The sequence below is a fragment of the Panthera onca genome, chromosome B4, assembly GCF_046562875.1.
Source record: "Panthera onca isolate mPanOnc1 chromosome B4, mPanOnc1 haplotype 2, whole genome shotgun sequence".
In the NCBI taxonomy this organism is placed as follows: domain Eukaryota; kingdom Metazoa; phylum Chordata; class Mammalia; order Carnivora; family Felidae; genus Panthera; species Panthera onca.
Window position 1 is genome coordinate 69,236,362 of NC_138345.1, and position 19,433 is coordinate 69,255,794.

At 38.6% G+C, this 19,433-nt stretch overlaps 1 protein-coding gene across 5 annotated transcripts in view; it reads right to left on the bottom strand.

The window, feature by feature from the left end:
* The window catches only part of GXYLT1 (glucoside xylosyltransferase 1), a 52,628-nt gene that overhangs the window by 32,749 nt on the left and 446 nt on the right, over positions 1-19,433 (bottom strand). For 3 of the 5 annotated variants that reach the window (XM_060657911.3, XM_060657907.3, XM_060657908.3), the window contains exon 2: positions 10,311-10,403. The exons of the other annotated variants lie outside the window; for them this stretch is intronic. In XM_060657911.3, the coding sequence (XP_060513894.1) occupies positions 10,311-10,403 (93 nt within the window). The remainder of the gene's footprint in view (positions 1-10,310; positions 10,404-19,433) is intronic. 5 annotated transcript variants of the gene reach the window in all.

Below are 19,433 nucleotides of genomic sequence, written 5' to 3' on the forward strand. Positions count from 1 at the left end.
GAGTGTCAAATTCATACATCTTTTTTTAAATTTTTTTTTTAACATTTACTTATTTTTGAGAGACAGAGCATGAGCAGAAAGAGAGGGAGACACAGAATCCGAAGCAGGCTCCAGGCTCTGAGCTGTCAGCACAGAGTCTGATGTGGGGCTCGAAATGACAAACGGCAAGATCAAATTCATACATCTTAATGTTTTAACATTAAACATTTGGAATTATTTTATATTAATAGGATAAAAAATTAAGTCTGAATATATATAATGTACTCCTGCTTTTATTGTGGATCTACCCCTTCTTATTAACAAGGCTGTTTGCTAAGAGCCTGGAAATAATTAAGATAGCAGTTGAAAATGATGTTTTTCTGGACTGACCAGATTCCCAAGGCCTGAAAATGGATTCATTTCTCTTGTATGGGACATTTCTCACATATGTCAGAACTGGCAACTTGCAGCCTTCAGCAGAGGAGCTGAAAAGCTTTTGAGCCCAAATATCTTCTAGAAAACACAGGGATCATTTCCTTCCCTGATCCCTTTACTGGAAGGTTCAAACATAAACTCCTCAATACCTTAGTAATTCACCCTTTGTTCAAGCTAATGGGCCAATGATTCCATAAACGAGATTCTTTAAAACAAACTGTTGGGCCACCTGGCTGGTTTAGTAGGTAGAGCATACAACTCTTGATCTCAAGGGTTGTGAGTTCAAGCCCCACATTGGGTGTAGAGATTATTTAAAAATAAAATCTTTAATAAAGACAATAATAAATTAAAATAAATATAACTGTGTTTTGGTGGTTTTCTTATTTGAGAGAGAGAGCATGTGGGTATGTGCACACGTGAGCAGGGAAGGGGCAGAAAGAAAGGGAGAGAGACAATCCCAAGCAGGCCCTGCGCAGTTAGTGTGGAGGTGCACAGCTTGAACCCACAAACCACGAGAACACCTGAGCCGAAATCAAGAGTTGGATACTCGACTGACTGAGCCACCTGCACCCCTAAAAAAACTGTTTTTAATAAAAAGAAACCTCCCCCAGAAAACTCATAAAGTTAAATATTTTTACACCACTCTGTTAATGGTATTAAATGAAGAAGTCACATAAGAAGCATTATTTACTATACCAGAAACAATGGTGATATTTCATTCTTCATCAAGGTTAACATTATCATTAAATTAAGATATAATATTAGGTACATACTTTGTCTTTAAAATTTGTATTAACCTACCAGGAATTAAGTTTTATGAACAGTTTAAAGTAGGGAACAATTGCATAATTTTGCACATGGCTCTCCAACTGTGCAAACATCATTTGTTGCAGAGTTTCCACAATTTATCCTTTCCCCACCCACGTGCTATGCCACTTCCTTCACATATATGGTGTTAGCAATAGCTTGAGTCTTTTTAAAGCTCTGTTCTTTTCCGTTGACAGCAATTGGAAAGAAGTAGTACCTCCTCCCTTGGCAGCAGCCTGTGTCTGTTTCCCTCTTCTCTGTTGAGCCCCTCAGTTTATTAACCCTGAAACCCTATGCCTTGTCTATCTATAGCAAAGGTGATGTGCACCCCATTCATCTCAAAGCAGTCGAAGCCACAAGGACAAAAGTAAATGACAAGGCAATCAAGACAGACACAAAACAATTTCACAGAGCTCTAAATTATCTCATCTTCCAGATAAATGCCTCCACACCAAGATTTTAGAATTGCCAACAGGCTTGGATTGCTTAACTGGTCATAACCAGATCCTGCCTCAAAGCTAAAAGGCAAGAGATTTTTAAAAGTAAGCCATAATATTCACGTGTTGCTTTGTAGAGAATTCTCTACACACAAAGACAAGTATAATAAAACCTTTTTTTTTTTAATTTTTTTTAACTTTATTTATTTATTTTGAGAGGGAGAGAGACAGTGAGCAGAGTGGGGGCAGATAGAGAGGGGAGACAGAGAATCCTAAGCAGGCTTCCCACTGTCAGCACAGAGCCCGATGCAGGGCTCGAACTCCTGAACTGTGAGATCATGACCTGAGCTGAAATCAAGTCAGACACTCAACCGACTGAGCCACCCAGGCGCCCCTATAATAAAACCTTCTTAAGAAAAATAAGTCAAATGTTCTTCAAGATAAAAAAAAAAAAACATCTCTAAAATCAGTACCAGGGATGACTCCTCCCAGGCATTTTAGCAAAGCTTATTTCAGACATACTGCCAGCACTTCTTCCATCAATTTCTATGGAAGAAGTATTGTCCATTACATTGCATTTACTTTTTCTTACGTGTCCCTTTTTAGCAAAAGCATTATATATAGTACAGACTCTAACACCTAAAATAACAAAACAGAGCATACTTTAAAGATGTCATTGTCTACCGCCCTGTCCCTAGACCCTAAGAACAGGAAATAATTGCAACTCAACAAAATCTAAAGTAAGCTTCCACACTAGAGGAAGGGATAACTAAAACTAAAACCTTCTAATAGGTTATAGGGAAACTGCCATTCAAATAATCTGAGTCCCAAAATGACTTGTTTCTTGAATTGATATAATCCTGTCTGTAAAAATATGCTACATTTTAATCACACCGTGAATAAGAGAAAAGTCCCTGTGGATTTAAAGAAGTATTATCCAAAAGGTCATTTTTAAGTCAAACCTATTTTTCTACAGATATATAATTAGAAGAAATTCTACAGATAATTCAAAGATAGTATCTGAGTGCTCTCAAGGCCAACTCTGGCATAACCTGAGCATCAAGAGGAATTATAATAGCGAATAATAACACATTAAAAAATAAATCTGAGTCTTAAAAGATACTAAATAAAAGGGTCAGGGGGGAGGGGGAAACCTTTCTTTAAAAACAAATACTAGCCAAAATAAACATAAAAAAAATTATTTTTAAGGGGCGCGTGGGTGGCTCAGTCAGTTAAGGGTCCAACTTTGGCTCAGGTCATGATCTTGTAGTAGGTGAGTTCGAGCCCCATGTCAGACTCTGTGCTGACAGCTCAGACCCTGGAGCCTGCTTTGGATTCTGTGTTTACCTCTCTCTCTGCCCCTTCCAATCCCCCCCCCCCCAAAATAAACATTTAAAAAATTATTAAAAAATACTAGCCAATAAATGTAGAAGGAAAAACAGAATTACATAAATCACTATTTTACAATCACCACTGTAAGAGATGATTTGAACAAGAATTAATGAATGCTACAACCACAAAGTATCAAGGTATTATCCCCAAACATTATAAAGGGGATAAAGATACATGTAGAAGTCTGACACCACAACCTTAACCAATTAATCAAACTGAACCAATATTAAACTTACTACAGATGCTTTCTGAGAGCATGCCCAAAGAAAAACACAGTATCTCCTATGCAGCATTCCTGACCCAAATCCTGAATCTAATAATGGGAAGAGAGGCAAATCCAAATAAAGGAACATTTTGCAAAACCAAAGAATATTATGTCATCAAAGATACCACGACCATCCCCCCTACTGGTCCCTAAAAAAAGCTTGGGGAACTTTTCTACAGGGAAGGAGACTAAACAGATCTCACAGCTGAATGTAGTGTATGATCCTTGACTAGGTCCTGAATTAGGAGTGGGGGAGATATAAAGTTCACTGATAGAAAAATAAGGCAATATGAATATGAATGAATATATATTCTGCCAGAGTTAAATAACTGGTAGTGATAGTTTTATTATGGTTATATTGGAGAATGTCTCTATCATGAGGTGATACATGCTGAATATTTAGGTGTATACCCTAATGACTATACCTATCTTTCAGATGATTCAGCCAAAAAAAGAAAGTGGCAAAATGTCACTAATAGATAAATACCTAGTGAGTAGTATATGTGTGCTCACTATACTATTCTTGTAACCTCTGTAGATTTGAAACTAATCAAAGTACGGGGCACCTGGGTGGCTCAGTGGCTCAGTGGGTTGGGCATCTGACTTCAGCTCAGGTCATGATCTCAGAGTCCCATCACTCTGTCTCTATCTCACTCATGATCTCACTCTGTCTCTATCAAAAAATGAATAAACATTAAAAAAAACTGAAACTAATCGAAGTAAAAAGTTCAGAGGGGAAATCAGAAAAAAAAAGTTAATACTTAAAGAACATGTGGAGCATCTGGGTGGCTCAGTAGGTTGAGCATCAGACCTCAGCAGAGGTCATGATCTCATGGTTTGTGAGTTCGAATTCTGCATTAGGCTGTCAGCATAGAGCCCACTTAGAATCCTCCATCCCCTTCTCTCTCTCTGCCCCTCCCCAACTCGTTCTCTCAAAAATAAATAAACATTTTAAAAAAACCACTATCTTAGATGATAAATTCTAATACAAACATTGTTAACAGATTTCTAAACCGTGGGAGTAGACTTATTTTAAGTAACATTTCTGCTATGAAAAGAACAATAATTTTTTTTCTTTTTTTAAATTTGGACAGCACAAAAAGCTTTCAAGGTTATTCTTCCAACCTATAAAGGGAACAATGTATAATAATATTTATACCAAGAATTAACATTACAATGAAGTATGTAAAGTCAAATAAATTAAGTTTCTGATAACTATTTCCTCAAAGTAAAAAGTAACTGCTATGAAGCATCTTTAAAAACTTGCTCTTGAGGGATGCCTGGGTGGCTCAGTCAGTTAAGCGTCCAACTCTTGATTTCAGTTCAGGACATGATCTCCCGGTTCGTTGAGATCAAGCCCCGCATCAGGCTCCACACTGACAGCATGGAGCCTGCATGGGATTCTCTCTCTCCCCCTCCTCTGCTCTCTCTCTCTCTCTCAAAATAATATTAAAAACAAAAACAGGGGCGCCTGGGTGGCTCAGTCGGTTGAGTGTCCGACTTCAGCTCAGGTCATGATCTCATAGCTTGTGAGTTCGAGCCCCATGTCAGGCTCTGGGCTGACAGCTCAGAGCCTGGAGCCTGCTTAGGATTCTGTGTGTGTCTCTCTCTCTGCCCCTAACCTACTCACATTCTGTCTCTGTCTCTCTCAAAAAAATACATAAACATTAAAAAAAATTTAAAAAAAAAAAAACAAAAAAACAAAAAAAACAAAGACAAAAACTTGCAGTTGAACAAAATGGAAAACTGTTTAGAAACACTAATGTCAATTTCCTTAATGTATAGCTTAAAAGTTTCTCTTCTATTAAAAAAACGTGTTGAATTATCATACTAGTAGTAAGTAACTTTTTTTTTTAATGTTTAATTTTGAGAGACAGAGAGAGAGAGACAGAGTATGAGCAGGGGAGGGGCAGAGAGAGGGAGACACAATCTGAAGCAGGCTCCAGGCTCTGAGCTGTCAGCACAGAGCCCGATGCAGGCCAGAACCATGAGATCATGAACCATGGCTCATGAACCATGAGATCATGACCTAGGCTGAAGTCCGATGCTTAACCAACTGAGCCACCCAGGTGCCCCAATAAGTAACTACTTTAAAGAATTATATATAATCACTTTTGAAACAAAATATAATACTTCAAAAAAATCTTCAGGGTTTTACATATAGCATAAAAAAGAAAATCTAAAAATTTAACATGAAATTTAAGTATTAATTGCTAAAATATAATTTTAAATAATCTGTACAAATATGGCTCCTAAAACTAGCATGGCCCACTCAAAGTAATACACATAACAAAATTCATTTGTAACCATGGATTCCATAAGTTGAAAATCAATTTCCACCATAAAAATTAAGTATTTTAAAAGCTCAAGACACAAAAAAATTAGTACAATAAAACAGATTCTTTAATAATACTAAAATTAAGAGATTGCTTAGGGATGTCTGGCTGGCTCAGTAGGTAGAACATGCAACTCTTGATCTTGGGGTTGTGAGTTCAAGACCCACGTTCGGCCTAGAGGTATTTTAAAAAAAAGGGGGAGGGGGAGATCACTTAAGGAAATAACCAAAATAAAAAATGAAACTAGGAAGATATTTGTAATCAGTGGCAAAATCAGCCTAAGAGATCATAAAATAAGCGTTAAAAATGTAAGAGGTAAATATCAATACAGGAAGTATATACAACAAAAGATTAGAAAGCTAAACAAATAAGGAAATATGTTCAACAAATAACAAAACATAAATCAGTAACAATCTATCATTTTACTCTAATAAATGGTAAAATTATGGGGCGCCTGGGTGGCTCAGTTGGTTAAGCTTCCATCTTGAGCTCAGGTCATGATCTCATGGTTTGGGAGTTCGAGCCCCGCATCAGGATCTCTGCTGTCAGCACAGAACCCGCTTTGGATCCTCTGTTCTCCCCTCTCCTTCTGCCCCTCCTGTGCATGCACTCTCTCTCCCTCAAAAATAAATAAACATTTTTAAAAAATAGTAAACTTATAACTCCCAATAGTGTCATGGTGACACCAGTATATTCACAAAATGCTGGTGCAGGCTTAAATCCATAATTTCTAGAACACAATTCAGAACATAATTTCTAGAACACAATGAATATAATTCATTCTCTTTAATGAATATTTGAACTTCTTTCATGTGCTAGATACTGGGGATAAGCAAGAAAGCCACAGTCCTGCCCTCACACAATTTATAGCCTATTGCAAAATGAGAACTTTAAAAGAGTTAATCAGAAAGCATGGTAACTGTTTAAATAGAAAAAAAAAAATCGAGATTGCTAAGGAAGCTCACTATACCAACATCAAAGTTAGTGTGGAAGTGCTAGGGAAAATCACCAGTTATTTACTGGTTGCCAAGCACCTTGCTCAGTTGGGGCTTAAATGATGAACAACACCACGTGGTATCTATCTGCAGAGTCAACAGTCTGGAAGTGAAGATTCACAACCACAACAGATGCACAAGTACAGTAACAAAGAGGATACCGAGAAGGGAGAAGCAGTAGGTGGGAAGGGAAACTGTCGTATAAGAAGTGATGAGCACGATAATTAAGGGAATAGGAAGCAAGAGGCTGTCAGGAGCAACAGGGTGAAAGGAGACCTGTAGAAGAGTCTGTGGACTGTGTGGACTGACATGAAGAAAGTCAGGCATAAACCAGGATACAAGACACAGATGAGGGAAGGTGTGAGAAGCCAGATCATGAACTCAGGTTTGAACAAGAAGAGTCTGAGGCATCCAAATCAGCAAGGCAAAAATGACCAAACTGCAGCTGGAAACAATTCTGGTGCTCAGAAAAGATTATCCTGTGACTATCCATGGAGTGAGGAAGGAAAAGAAGAGAATCTTAAGGAACATCAATGTGGAGGAGTCAGGACAGGGAGAGGAGTCCAGAAGCAGAGACCCTGGTCTTGACAGAGACTGAGAGTTGAAAGCAACAGGAAGTGGTAACCAGTATCCAAGGGACAAAAAAATGTAAGACTGGGCGCCAGAAGAACAATTCAGATGTCAGGGAGACTTCATGGTCAGTGTTGGGGGGATCATCAGGTAGCCAGTGCTGCTCAGGCAGATTGAGGGGTGAAGTTTTTATGTTGTTGTTTAAGGACATAAAGTCACTACATACTCTTCGAAGAAGTCTTGCTGGTGAAGAGAAACAGAGTAAACAAAGAATGCTTTGAGGAAAAAAGGACTGAGCGCAAGCTGTTGCAGAAATGTTGTGTTTGGTTTTGTTTCAAGAACAGAAGAGACAGGAGAGCCATGAGCATGCTGACGAGCTGCTGTGTCACATTCAGTTGGTCAGGAAATAACTTAGTAGATATGAATTACTAAAAGCCAGTGCACATCAAAAGCGATTTTTCTTTTTTATGTTATTTTATGTTCACTGTGTAAATGAATTGGGAGGAAATAATCCCCCAGATAAGCTTTGACCAAAATAAAAATATAAAGAATTCCAAAGGGGAAAGTTGGGACAGGCCTGTGAAGAAAACAGTGTCAGCTAAGGGCCCACTGGTGCCTGGTAAATTTACATGTGGACCTAAGGTTGGTAGTAATGGGGAATTTCAAAGAAGTTTTACCAAATGGGCAGACAAGCTCTGAGAGTCAGGCAAAAACAAAGTGTTACTTAAATACTGAAATGTACGGTGAGAACAATATGGAAATTATATGGCAGCTTGGCTTGTCCTGCATGTTCAAATAGAGTGAATGTGAGGGATCCTAAGTTCTAAATAAGAAACTAAATTTCAGGGGTGCCTGGGTGGCTCAGTCAGCTGAGTGTCAGACTCTTGATTAAAGCTCAGGTCATGGGGCACCTGCGTGGCTCAGTCGGTTGAGCGTCCGACTTCGGCTCAGGTCATGATCTCACAGTTCGTGAGTTCAAGCCCCGCGTCAGGCTCTGTGCTGATAGCTAAGAGCCTGGAGCCTGCTTCGGATTCTGTGTCCCCCTTTCTCTGCCCCTACCCGCTCCTGCTGTGTCTCTCAAAGATGAATAAACATTAAAAAAAAAAAAAAAAAAGTAAAGCTCAGGTCATAATCCCAGGCAGGGTCGTGGAATTGAGCCCTGCATCAGGCTCTATGCAGAGCATGAAACCTGCTTGCGATTCTCCGTCTCTGTCTGCCCCTTCCCACCCCATGCACTCTCTTTCTCTCTCAAATAAAATTTTTTTAAAAAGAAACTAAGTTTGAGAAATTTTACCCAGTGATTTGATATATAAAATAAAATGGGTAAAGGTATAAGAACATTAGGAAAATGAGTTGAAGAAGCCAAAAGAGGAGTAATAAGGCTCCAGGATTCAGACTAGATCAACTTCCCTGGTGTACTCTTGCTGTCAGTGGAGGAGGAGGGAAGATTATTACTCATGTTGTAACTTACAAAAGGACCTGGGTTGTGTAAATCAGGGTATACAGAAGTTTTCTAGCTCACCCAGCTTCCAGAGTGAGCAGATTTATGTCATAAGTCAAGATAGCAAAGTCGTGGCTGTCAGTACTCCATTCATTAGCAAATTTTTGTAAGATTGAAAAATATGGAGCTCTAATTCTCCAAAATTATGAACAAGGTGAAGGGTGATATTATCTTTAGTTTGTTAATGTTTATTTATTTATTTTCGAGAGAGAGAGGCAGAGAGAGAGGGAGACAGAAAATCCGAAGCAGGCACAGAGCCTGATGCGGGGCTTGAACTCACGATGGTGAGGTCATGACCTGAGCCAAAAGCAAGAGTCAGATGCTTAACCAACTGAACCACCCAGGCACTCCAATATCATCTTTCAAAAGTTAGTTTTTAAAAGTTTTAATAATCTGATTTGACTGACTCATATTAGAATTTCAATCACCCACTCTTTTCCATAGCAAGGAGATGTAATTAAAATAATGGATTTCAGTGATTCCTTCCTGGTTGTTCATGGAATGTATAAAGTATTAGGAATACAAGAATATAAAAATATATATTACTAATATATACTAAGAATGCAGTTCTTCCCACCTAGAATACTTTACCTCCTGTCCTGAGCCTGGCTAACTTCCATGTTCCTCATGCAATCGCTCCCAACAGGAAGCTTTCCCTGATGCATTAAGATGATCCCACCTGATGAGTCACCCATTTCTCCCATTATCACAGCTATAACATGTCAACCCTTTATCTTAATCTCAGGTTTACTAGCGTGAAGCTCCTGTCAGAATGCAAGCTCCAGGAGGATGGAGCCACATTAATTAAATTCAGAGTCTGGTTCTTACTACCTGGCACCGTGCCTAGCAAATAGTATGAGTAGAATTAAAATTTAAATGAATCATAAAGACAATAAAAACAGGTGGATCACAAAGAAATTTTACTGTTAGTAAGGGCATCTCAGGCTCCTGCCTCAGTGTCTCCTGGGGAGACAGACCATTCCTGTCAACACTTCTTTCACTAACAGAGCAGAATCTAAGGCCTTCATCATCCAGAGACATGCACAAAGCCAAACTACTCTGACAAACTACATTGACAAACATGCAAGGTCAATAAACAATGTCATATCAAAACTTACTCCTTCATTAAACATTTATTTTTATCCTCTCATTCGTCAATATTCAATATCTTTGCTAATAACCAATGTAATCCTTCCCTAGTTGTCCCCATCCACCTACAAAAGGTTTTTTCAGCATACCATCTTTAAAGTAGAAAAATGTCATATATATGGCTGTAAATGTCAATGGAAGTCTATCTTTATCACCTGTTTAATACTTTTGTCACCCAGTTACCTAAAATTAGATCACAAGTGCTCCTAAGAACACCTAAAAAAAAGTTAGAGCATTTTATACACAGTATGTACTAAAAATGAGTGATAACAACTACAAAGTAGGAAAAATAGAAAACCCAAACAGAATATGAATTATTTGCTTATATGACAATATTAGATTACAGGAAAAGAAACATTTTTATGTCCTATTACAGTAAAAAATTTACTATGTACTATCTAATCTTACCTACACTGATCTACCAATTAAATATTAGATGCCTACCTAAAAGCCGCTTCCCAAAAGCAGTTCATTCCACAAACATCAGAGGGCAGCATCCAATAGGGATTCCAGTAACACAGAGAGAAATCTTTACACCTAACAGAGTAAGACAGAAATAAAGTCCTATGTGAGTATTTCGATTTAAAACTAACAAGGAATTTACTTAAAAACACAATAACTTACTGTTCTATTTTACAGCAACAAAACTGCAAATCCAATTTTGCCAATTCATTATGGCTAAAGTAACTTGAGGAGTTTGGAAATTTCTCCCTTACTCAGGTACCATTATTTTAAAAAGGACTTTAAAACTTTTAGGTAGAATATATTGCAGACTGAAAAACCATTCCTTATCAGGAACACTCCTAACATATTAAAATCCCCTCCTCAGATAACAGAAAATATGGGAATACTCCTAAAATTTTCATTTGTGTACTACACAAGATCCCCCCTAGAATAAAATCCTTTTCAGCTAAACAAAATATTTGCTTATCCTGAAGCAATTAAAATGCCACAGAGACAAAAAGGGAAGAGAGGATCTTTGAAGGCTTTTAAATTAATCTTCAATTCAAGTTAGTTATATGGTGTTTTAAACTGAAAAAGTAAGAAATCATGCTGGAAGTGGCACCTGGGTGGCTCAGTGGGTTAATCGTCCGACTCTTGATTTCAGTTCAGGTCATGATGTCATGATTCATGGAATCGAGCCCTGCATCAGGCTCTGCACTGACAGCACGGAGCCTGCTAGGGATTCTGTCTCTCCTTCTCTCTCTGCCCCTCCCCCTCTCTCCCTCTCAAAATAAATAAACATTAAAAAAAAAAAATCAAGCTGACATCCATGGCTCAGTTTCATTATATCATCTTCGTTCTGCTATATTACACAAGCTAAACTGAAGTTATAAGTACAGTCTTTCTGCTTAGACTGCAGGTCAGAGCTAAACAACAACAGCTACAACACCTCACATTACAAAAAGTATGTTTTTGTTTTTTTTTATTGTTACTCTTTTCCAAAACAATAGTTTCATTTGAAATTCACTGCAATGTGAGGCCTGCGTACTAAAGCAAGTATGAAATCAGAGTGAGTCTCTAAACCAGGTCATTTCATGCCGCCTCACCATGTAACTTTGTTTTCTGTCGCTATAAATTCAATTATAGGTTACTGTCTTTACAGCAAAAGATGAAATTTCAGTTTGCAAAGATCTCTGATCACACCTCTCACAAATGCCAACAGTCTAGGGCAGGGGATCTCGAACCCAGGCTGCACAGGGAAACCACCCAGAGAGCCCCATACCAGACCCATTAAATCAGAATATCTGAGAACAGGGTGGGGCACAGATAGTTTTTAAAATGCCGCCTCAATAATTCTGTATACTCCTGCATAAAAACCTCCAGTTGGAATTTTAAAATCAATGGAAAAAAATTACATTGTAATTTGGTTTACCTTTACAGAGACACCATTTTCAAGCCCAACATATCTTAATTTAAAAGGCTGCAAAAGCAGGAAATAAAAGAAAAAAGAAAATATATGCAGACCAGTAAAACCCACGAACATCTGTCCCCTCCCAGGAACAGTTATGTATTTTTTAAGTCTTGCCTTTCCATATGAGACACAGGCTCAGTGGTGGTGTTAACAACAGAGTTCTTTTCAGAGTCAAGTGCTTTCACATCCACTTAAGCCTCACAACAAACTTGTTCAAACATGTATCTCCATCTTTCAGATACAGGCATTATCACTGCTTTCTTTAAACAAATCCACAATTTACTCAGACTCAACACCTACAGTGCACCTTTGTTTCAGGAAGGCCATAACTAATCTGGCTATTCCATGTCCTCCTGTTAAACCTTACAAGAGTAGAAAATGGAAATGAAAAATGGAAATGGAAAATTAAGTCTCAAGAAAAATAACTCCCCAATTAAATTCTTCCATAAAAATTATCCACTGAAATTATGTAATAATACCATTTTCTGCCTCCAGTTGCACTCTTCAACCTCTGAGACCTAGGCAACCACAATATCTATCTTTGGTCTCTATAGATTTGCCTGTTGTGAATATTTCATGTACATGAAATCATACAATATGTGGTCTCTCAAGTTTGACTTCTTTCAGTCTGACTCGAATTATTTTCAAGGCTCATCTACTATAGCATTTATCAGTACACTTCAATACTTTTTATGCCCTAATAATGGATGGATATGCCACATTTTGTTTAGTCATTCATCAGTTTATAGACATTTGGGTTGTTTTCCATCTTTTGGCTATTACAAATAATGCTGCTATAAACATTCATTTACAATTTTTCTCTGAACATATGTTTCAATTCTCTTGCACATATACCTACAAGGGGAATTGCTAGATCATGTAATCACTCTAAAGTAATTAATGCAGATGAAACTGCAGGGAAAAAAAAAATCAAGTTTTAGGTAAGTTTCTTGACCATAACTCAATGTCTGAAAACACAGTTTAGGGATATCTTCCTGTCTTTCTTTAATGGAAATATAAAAATATGTACTAGGGAGTATACATGCCTCTCACTATTTAAAAAAAATCATAAAACACTAATGTGCTACTGGCAAGAGGTACCATAATTTAATGTTTCTTATTTCTCAAACTTACATTCTCTCACTTATGAAAAAATAGTCAAAGATTAAAATAGAGAGTAGAAACTCATTACGTACCAGCAACTGTTATTACAAGCAAAAATTAGAAAAAAACAACTAATATGGAGACAGATAGCAACTGTACTTTAGGCCACAAAAAAATAATATTAAAAAATACTGGGAAAGAAAAGGTAGTTATCCATGTTCTAATTATTAGCTGCTTTTGCTTTTATTCCTTAAAATTATTGAAAACGAAATATCAGAAATACAGTTCAATTTTCAAAGAGGTAATTCAACTGATTAATTTTAATGGGGCAAAACTGTAAGTTGAGTTAAGTGGGTATGTCTTCAGTAAACAGTGACATCCAAAAATCAATGAAGTCCATAAAAGCAAATCTCCTTCATTGTAGAGGAAGTTGAAATAAACTTTACTATGACTCCTCCTCAAATTTCATATAGTGTAATGTTTCTAGTTCCAGGTGGCTTGTCTCCAAAGTGATGATGAAAGAGTAGCACAAGGGATCTTTGTGGTAATAACACAGTCCAGTATCCTGACTGTGTGGGTGGTTACACGAATTTACATATGTGATAAAACTGCATGAAACTACACATACATACACGAACACATGTAAAACTGGTGATATCTGAATATAGTCTATGGGCTGTACAATGTCAATTTCTGGGGTTACAATATTGTACTATATTGAAACACATATATTCCAGTTGTATTAGTATTGTACTATGCTCACAGAGATTAAGATCCCACTATTAGGGGAAATGGAGTGACTGATACAAGGTTATCTCTGCAATTTCCTGTGAAATAATATTTATTTTAAAAGTTAAAAAATAGAGGCGCCTGGGTGGGTCAGTTGGTTGAGTGTCTGGCTTCAGCTCAGGTCATGATCTCACAATTTGTGGGTTCAAGCCCCGCATCGGGCTCTGTGCTGACAGCTTAGAGCCTGAAGCCTGCTTCAAATTCTGTGTCTCTCTCTCTGCTCCTCCCCTGCTCATGCTCTGTCTCTCTCTCTCCTTCAAAAATAAATAAAAACATTTAAAAAAAATTTTTTTAAATAAAAAAGATCAAAAACAAAATTCCCCAAAATTTCAGTACTTGAAGAGCTGAGACATTTCATGCTTGGGATTAAGCCGAGCATTTAATTAATTATATAATACTCTCCACAGTAACAGTTCTCAAACTTGAAGTTTCCTTAAATCTAGTAAGAGAAGGTCTTCTATAATTTTAAACTGGAAAGGGTATTTTTCATTTCAAAATGTCCATGATAGTCTTGAGGCTTTAGTGAAAACCATGTACACCTTACAGTCAGGGATAAGTTTGGGCATATCCAGCAAAAGAATGTGGAAGTCTGAACGAAATGCTGTGAGCCACCCATGCAATTTCAAGGCACAGATACCTGCTCTGGGACTGTGGCAAGAGAAACAGAGATGCTCGTGACCACATTAGAGGAGACCATTCCCATGATACTGACAAATCAGCATTACTTGAAGATCAGTGCCTGGGTCACTCATTTTCAACTAAAAATTGCCTCCAGACAACAATGTCTAGCTACGTCAGGTCTTTATCTCAAATCTCTAATTTCATGAATACTCAATGTGAAAGGACTGCTTATATACAAATGGCAATGAACAATTACTTATCCATTTCAAAAGTAGGTTAGCTTCCCATTGTACCCAACCCTCTCCTGGTGGGGGGGGGGGGGACTGGGTTAAGGATTTAAAATTTTTTTTAATTTATTTGAGACAGAGAGAGAGTGCGTGCGAGCACATGAGCTCTCAGAGGGGTGGGGGGAAGAGAGAGAGAGAGAGAGAGAGAGAGAGAGAGAAAGAGAATTTTAAACAGGCTCCACGCTTAGTGTGGAGCCCCACGCAGGGCTCAGTCCCACAGTGCTGGGATCATGATCTAAACTGAAATCAAGAGTTAGACGATCAACTGAGCATTTTAATCCACCCCTGGATTAAAAGATTTAATTGTTATAGGGCACTGGGTGGCTTAGTCGGTTGAGCATCAGACTTCAGCTGAGGTCATGATCTCACAGTTCATGGGTTCGAGACCCATGTCTGGCTTTGCACTTACAGCACAGAGCCTGCTTTGGATTCTCCCTCTCCTTCTTTCTCTGCCCCTCCCCTGTTCATGCTCACTCCCTCTCTCTCAAAAATAAACATTTTAACAAATTTAAATGTTAAAAAAAGGGGGGGAAACTCCCCAGTAGAAAGTTCTTCTATGCATGACAAAAATGAAAATGATAAAGAACTGCCAATTTGAATACACAGAAATGCCAATACACTGAAAAACAGGTTAAGTCAATATGTGGGGGGAAGTATTTCCAACAGGAACAACACAGATAATACCCTTAATGTGTTAAAACAGGATTCCTAAATCAAAAAGTTCACATTTTTTGTTAGCCTAATCAGTTTCCCCTCCAAAAGCACAGACCATTATTTTAATTAATTACTAGTCAGGTTTGTGCTAAGCACTTCACAGCCACGTGAAGTACGATCGCCAATGAACTAAAACACAAGTGCAACGTACTGCTTTTATAGAAGATGAAGGTGGCTTTAGTAAGTAATTTGTTTCACTATTCACTGTCTGAACTCCTCTCTTCAAAAATGACTGCAGAGAAGAAGGAAAAAAAATTCTGTACTAAAAATAGAGGGTCAAACCATTGTCAGCTAAATTAGTGGTTCTTAATATTTGGTTTTGTAACAATAACCTGGGGCACATATCTAAAATATAGATTCCCAGACCCCACTAACGGGTATTCTGGTTTAAACAGGTCTGGACTGGGGCCTGAGGACAGGATTTTTCCCAGAAGTCAGAAAAAACATTTTTTTAATGATTAAAATTTAAATGATTGAGGGGCACCTGGGTGGCTCAGTCAGTTAAGCATCTGACTTGGTTTTGGCTCAGGTCATGATCTCGCTGCAATAGAGCCCTGTGTCAGGCTCTGAGCTGAGCATGGAGCTTGCCTGGATTCTCTCTCTTCCTCTCTCTGCCCCTCCCCTGCTCTCACACTCTCGTTCTCTCTCAAAATAAATTAATAAACATTAAAAAGGAAAATGGATTCTATTCTTAAAAAAAATTTTAAATGACTGAAACCATCAGCATATTAGGTACGGTTTTACTGTGCCAGGTACCATACTCAGTAACCTATTCCAACTACTTCATTTCAATTCTCACAAACAATCCAGTATCACAGATTCTCTTATCTCTAATCTAACTGATGAGGAAATGTATTCAAGGTTCATACAGCCAAGCATACGGCAACGCTGGAGTCTGGCTCCAAAGCCCTAAAGATGCTTAGTATATCCTACTAGTATTCACAAGACCAGCAAAAATGAGAACTCGATGGCCTAACCAGATCTGAAAGAGTGAGGGGACTATATACCAACAGAATGATGGGTCCAGAAATGGTTCTCACTCAAATGTTTACTAGTTTTTTGATCCCCCCCCCCTTCACACCACCACACAGCCACAATAAGATGAGATCATGATGATCACCCTCAAGACTTATCAGTGAAATGTGAGAATTTAATCACTCTGAGTAAAGTCACAAAATAGACTAATCCCCTCTACGGAAGTCCTGATGTCTGATAATAATAACTGCTTTACATTGAATACCTTAGCCAAGAGTCCGTCAGTATCGAACAGCTTGAGAGAGTTTCTCTATGTGGCAGAGCCTCTGCCTAGCCAGCATTCCCCTCTCGTAAGACACCACTCATCTCCAACACCACTCACGTTATCCTGTCCACCACAAGGATGTGCAAATGACACAGACCCTGAGAATCAGAGATCCCCACCCTAGACAACACTGACTTGTCCCTGGATGGACATGTGATACAAACAAATCCAGAGCATTTTCCTAGAAATTGCCAGAAAATCTAAAGCCTCTTCCTGGAAATTTTTGAAATTCCTATAATTTTGAAATTTCCTAGAAAATCCGGAGCCTTTTCCTAGAAATTTTTGAGATTTGAGAAGAAACACCCCAAAGAAAGAGCTCATGAATAAAGCCTTTCTACAGTGAAGAAAATAAGAGTCCTAGTCCTTAAGGTCCCTGGAGCTGCCCGGGCATTTCCTTTCATTTTTCCTCCTGCCAGCAACCCACGTAAGCCAATAAATAACTGTTTTGCTTAAGTTGGTTGTACTGGATTTTAATCACTGACAACTAAGGATTCTATTACAAATTAAGGTAAGTTATTACCTACATTTTACAGGTGAGAAAACTGAAATAGAGAGGTGGTCAAGGTTTCACAGCAGAGAGTATGAACACAGGTTTGTCTGACTCTAAGACCTGCACATTTTCTAAATACCAAAATAATGGATTCAAACCAGATACATTAATTAACAGATTTCACTGAAAACCTGTTCTTATCATTTCAGAAATTTTACTTGGAGAACTTGGAAGGACCCTTCCAAGTACTTTATTGTCATGGAATTTGTGCAATGAATACTTTCCATAAGATCTGAGCAGTAAAACCTACTGGATATAACCTAGACCCCATGTTTGTTGTTTTAATGTTTGTTTATTTTTGGAAGAAAACGCAAGCAGTGGAGGGGCAGAGAGAGAGGGGGACAGAGGATCCAAAGCAGGCTCTGTACTGACAGCAGAGAGCACGATTCAGGGCTGGAACTCACGAACCATGAGATCAGGACCTGAGCCTAAGTCAGACGCTCAACCTACTAAGCCATCCAGGCGCCCCTAAATCCCGTATTTTAAATGAATGAAGGAAATTAATAGTTCCAGTCTTGCAGGTAAGACTGCTTCAAAACAGTAAGACTGCAATGGCAATCGAGTCCTACCAAATAAAAATGTTGCTTGCCTCACACCCCATTTTCCGCTGATGAAAGATTACTCAGACTAGATTCTTATCACACACAGAAACTTTACAGAAAGAGCACTGAAGGATCAAAGAATACAATTCTGGTCCAATTACTGATGTCTTCTGGACCTTGGTCAAATGATTTATACACAAGAAGAGAGGTTAAAGATGGACACTTACTCTTTATCCTGTGGTAGTCAAAAAGCTGGCCAAACTCTATGAGAAATCTTTAAAAATGTAGGAGTGCCTGGGTGGCTCAGGTCCTGATCTCGTGGTTCATGGATTCAAGCCCCGCATCCGGCTCTGTGCCAACAGCTCAGAACTGGAGCCTGCTTCCGATTCTGTGTCTCCCTCTCTCTCCCTCTCTCTCTCTCTCTCTCTCTCTCTCTGCCCCTCCCCCACTTGTGCTCTGTGCAGTGTCTCTCTCAAAAATAAACATTAAAAAAATTTTTTTTAGATAAGTAATATCTAAAATGAAGAACCCAGATCTAAGAATTCTCCAGCCTCACGTTGGGTGTAGAGACTGTCCAATTTCATACAGTGTTTTGATTAAAATGTTGCTTCCTTACAATTCTACCCAATACAGAAATAATTTTAAGTGCTTCACAATCACATAATAGACCATGAGCAGCTTTTCATGAGCCTCATTTTTCATGAGCTCACTCAGGTCGTCACTCACTGCCTCTCCCACACCTGACTGGAAGCAGTTCTGCTTTTATGAATAGTCAGGAATTAGCCAGACTGCAATCAAATCATTGGGTACAAAACATGACAATCCTGCTTTCCCATGCTGCTCCTCTGCCCAAACGTCCTTTCATTTTGAAAGGGGCCATCAACTCTCAGAAGAATGTTAAACAGCCTGCAGCAGACCTGCACTCCTTCGTCTCACCAACCCTATGCTTTCCCGTATCAAAGCAGCCTTTGCCTCTTACTAAGGGAGCACTGAGTCCTTCCCAGATTCCCAGAGAGGTGCTCACAAATAAAGAAGGCTATTTTTCAAGGAAGTGCAAACGCTCAGGTTTTGTTAAGCATTCATAGTGCGTCGCATTCTTTTTTCCTTTAAATCTCACGGTGATTCCAACTCTGGCAGTGATTTGTGCAAATCCACGTAAGTCACTATGCTTCTTTTCAAACACCGATTTTTAGAGAAAGATATCCCATCCCACAAAACACGTGAGCATGTTAAGCATCGCTGATTTTTCTTAACTGGCTGTAAGTTTCAGAACAGACCGATTGCTTCCTAAAGAAAAATTCAAACTACGCATAAAAGCTCTGTCCAGATTTCACTAACTAATAATGAAAATGTAGGCGTTAACACACAAAAATTGGACGCCCCATTCAAGAGAAGGGGAAAAAATTGAACTAGGGCGCCAGCCTGATGTTTAAATATCTCAACTTGAACTCCATGGAAACAAGAGGGAATTCCCACTAGCCAAACAGCAAGAAGGCTTTTGTGGGGCACCTTTTACTTTCAAAGAATTCTTTAAGGAAAAAAAAAAAAAAAAAGCAACTGTCAATTAAAAGTTGAAAATTAATTTCTATCTGTTTTAAAGGCGCATAAGGAATGGGTCAGAGGGCAAACACAAAGAGCATGGGGTGCTCTCCGGCGGAGCTACCCCCGGATGGAGGGGAAGGAGGGAAATGAGAGACGGGGTCACGGACGGCGGCAAAGCGGGAGGCGCGGGCCCGGGGACGGGT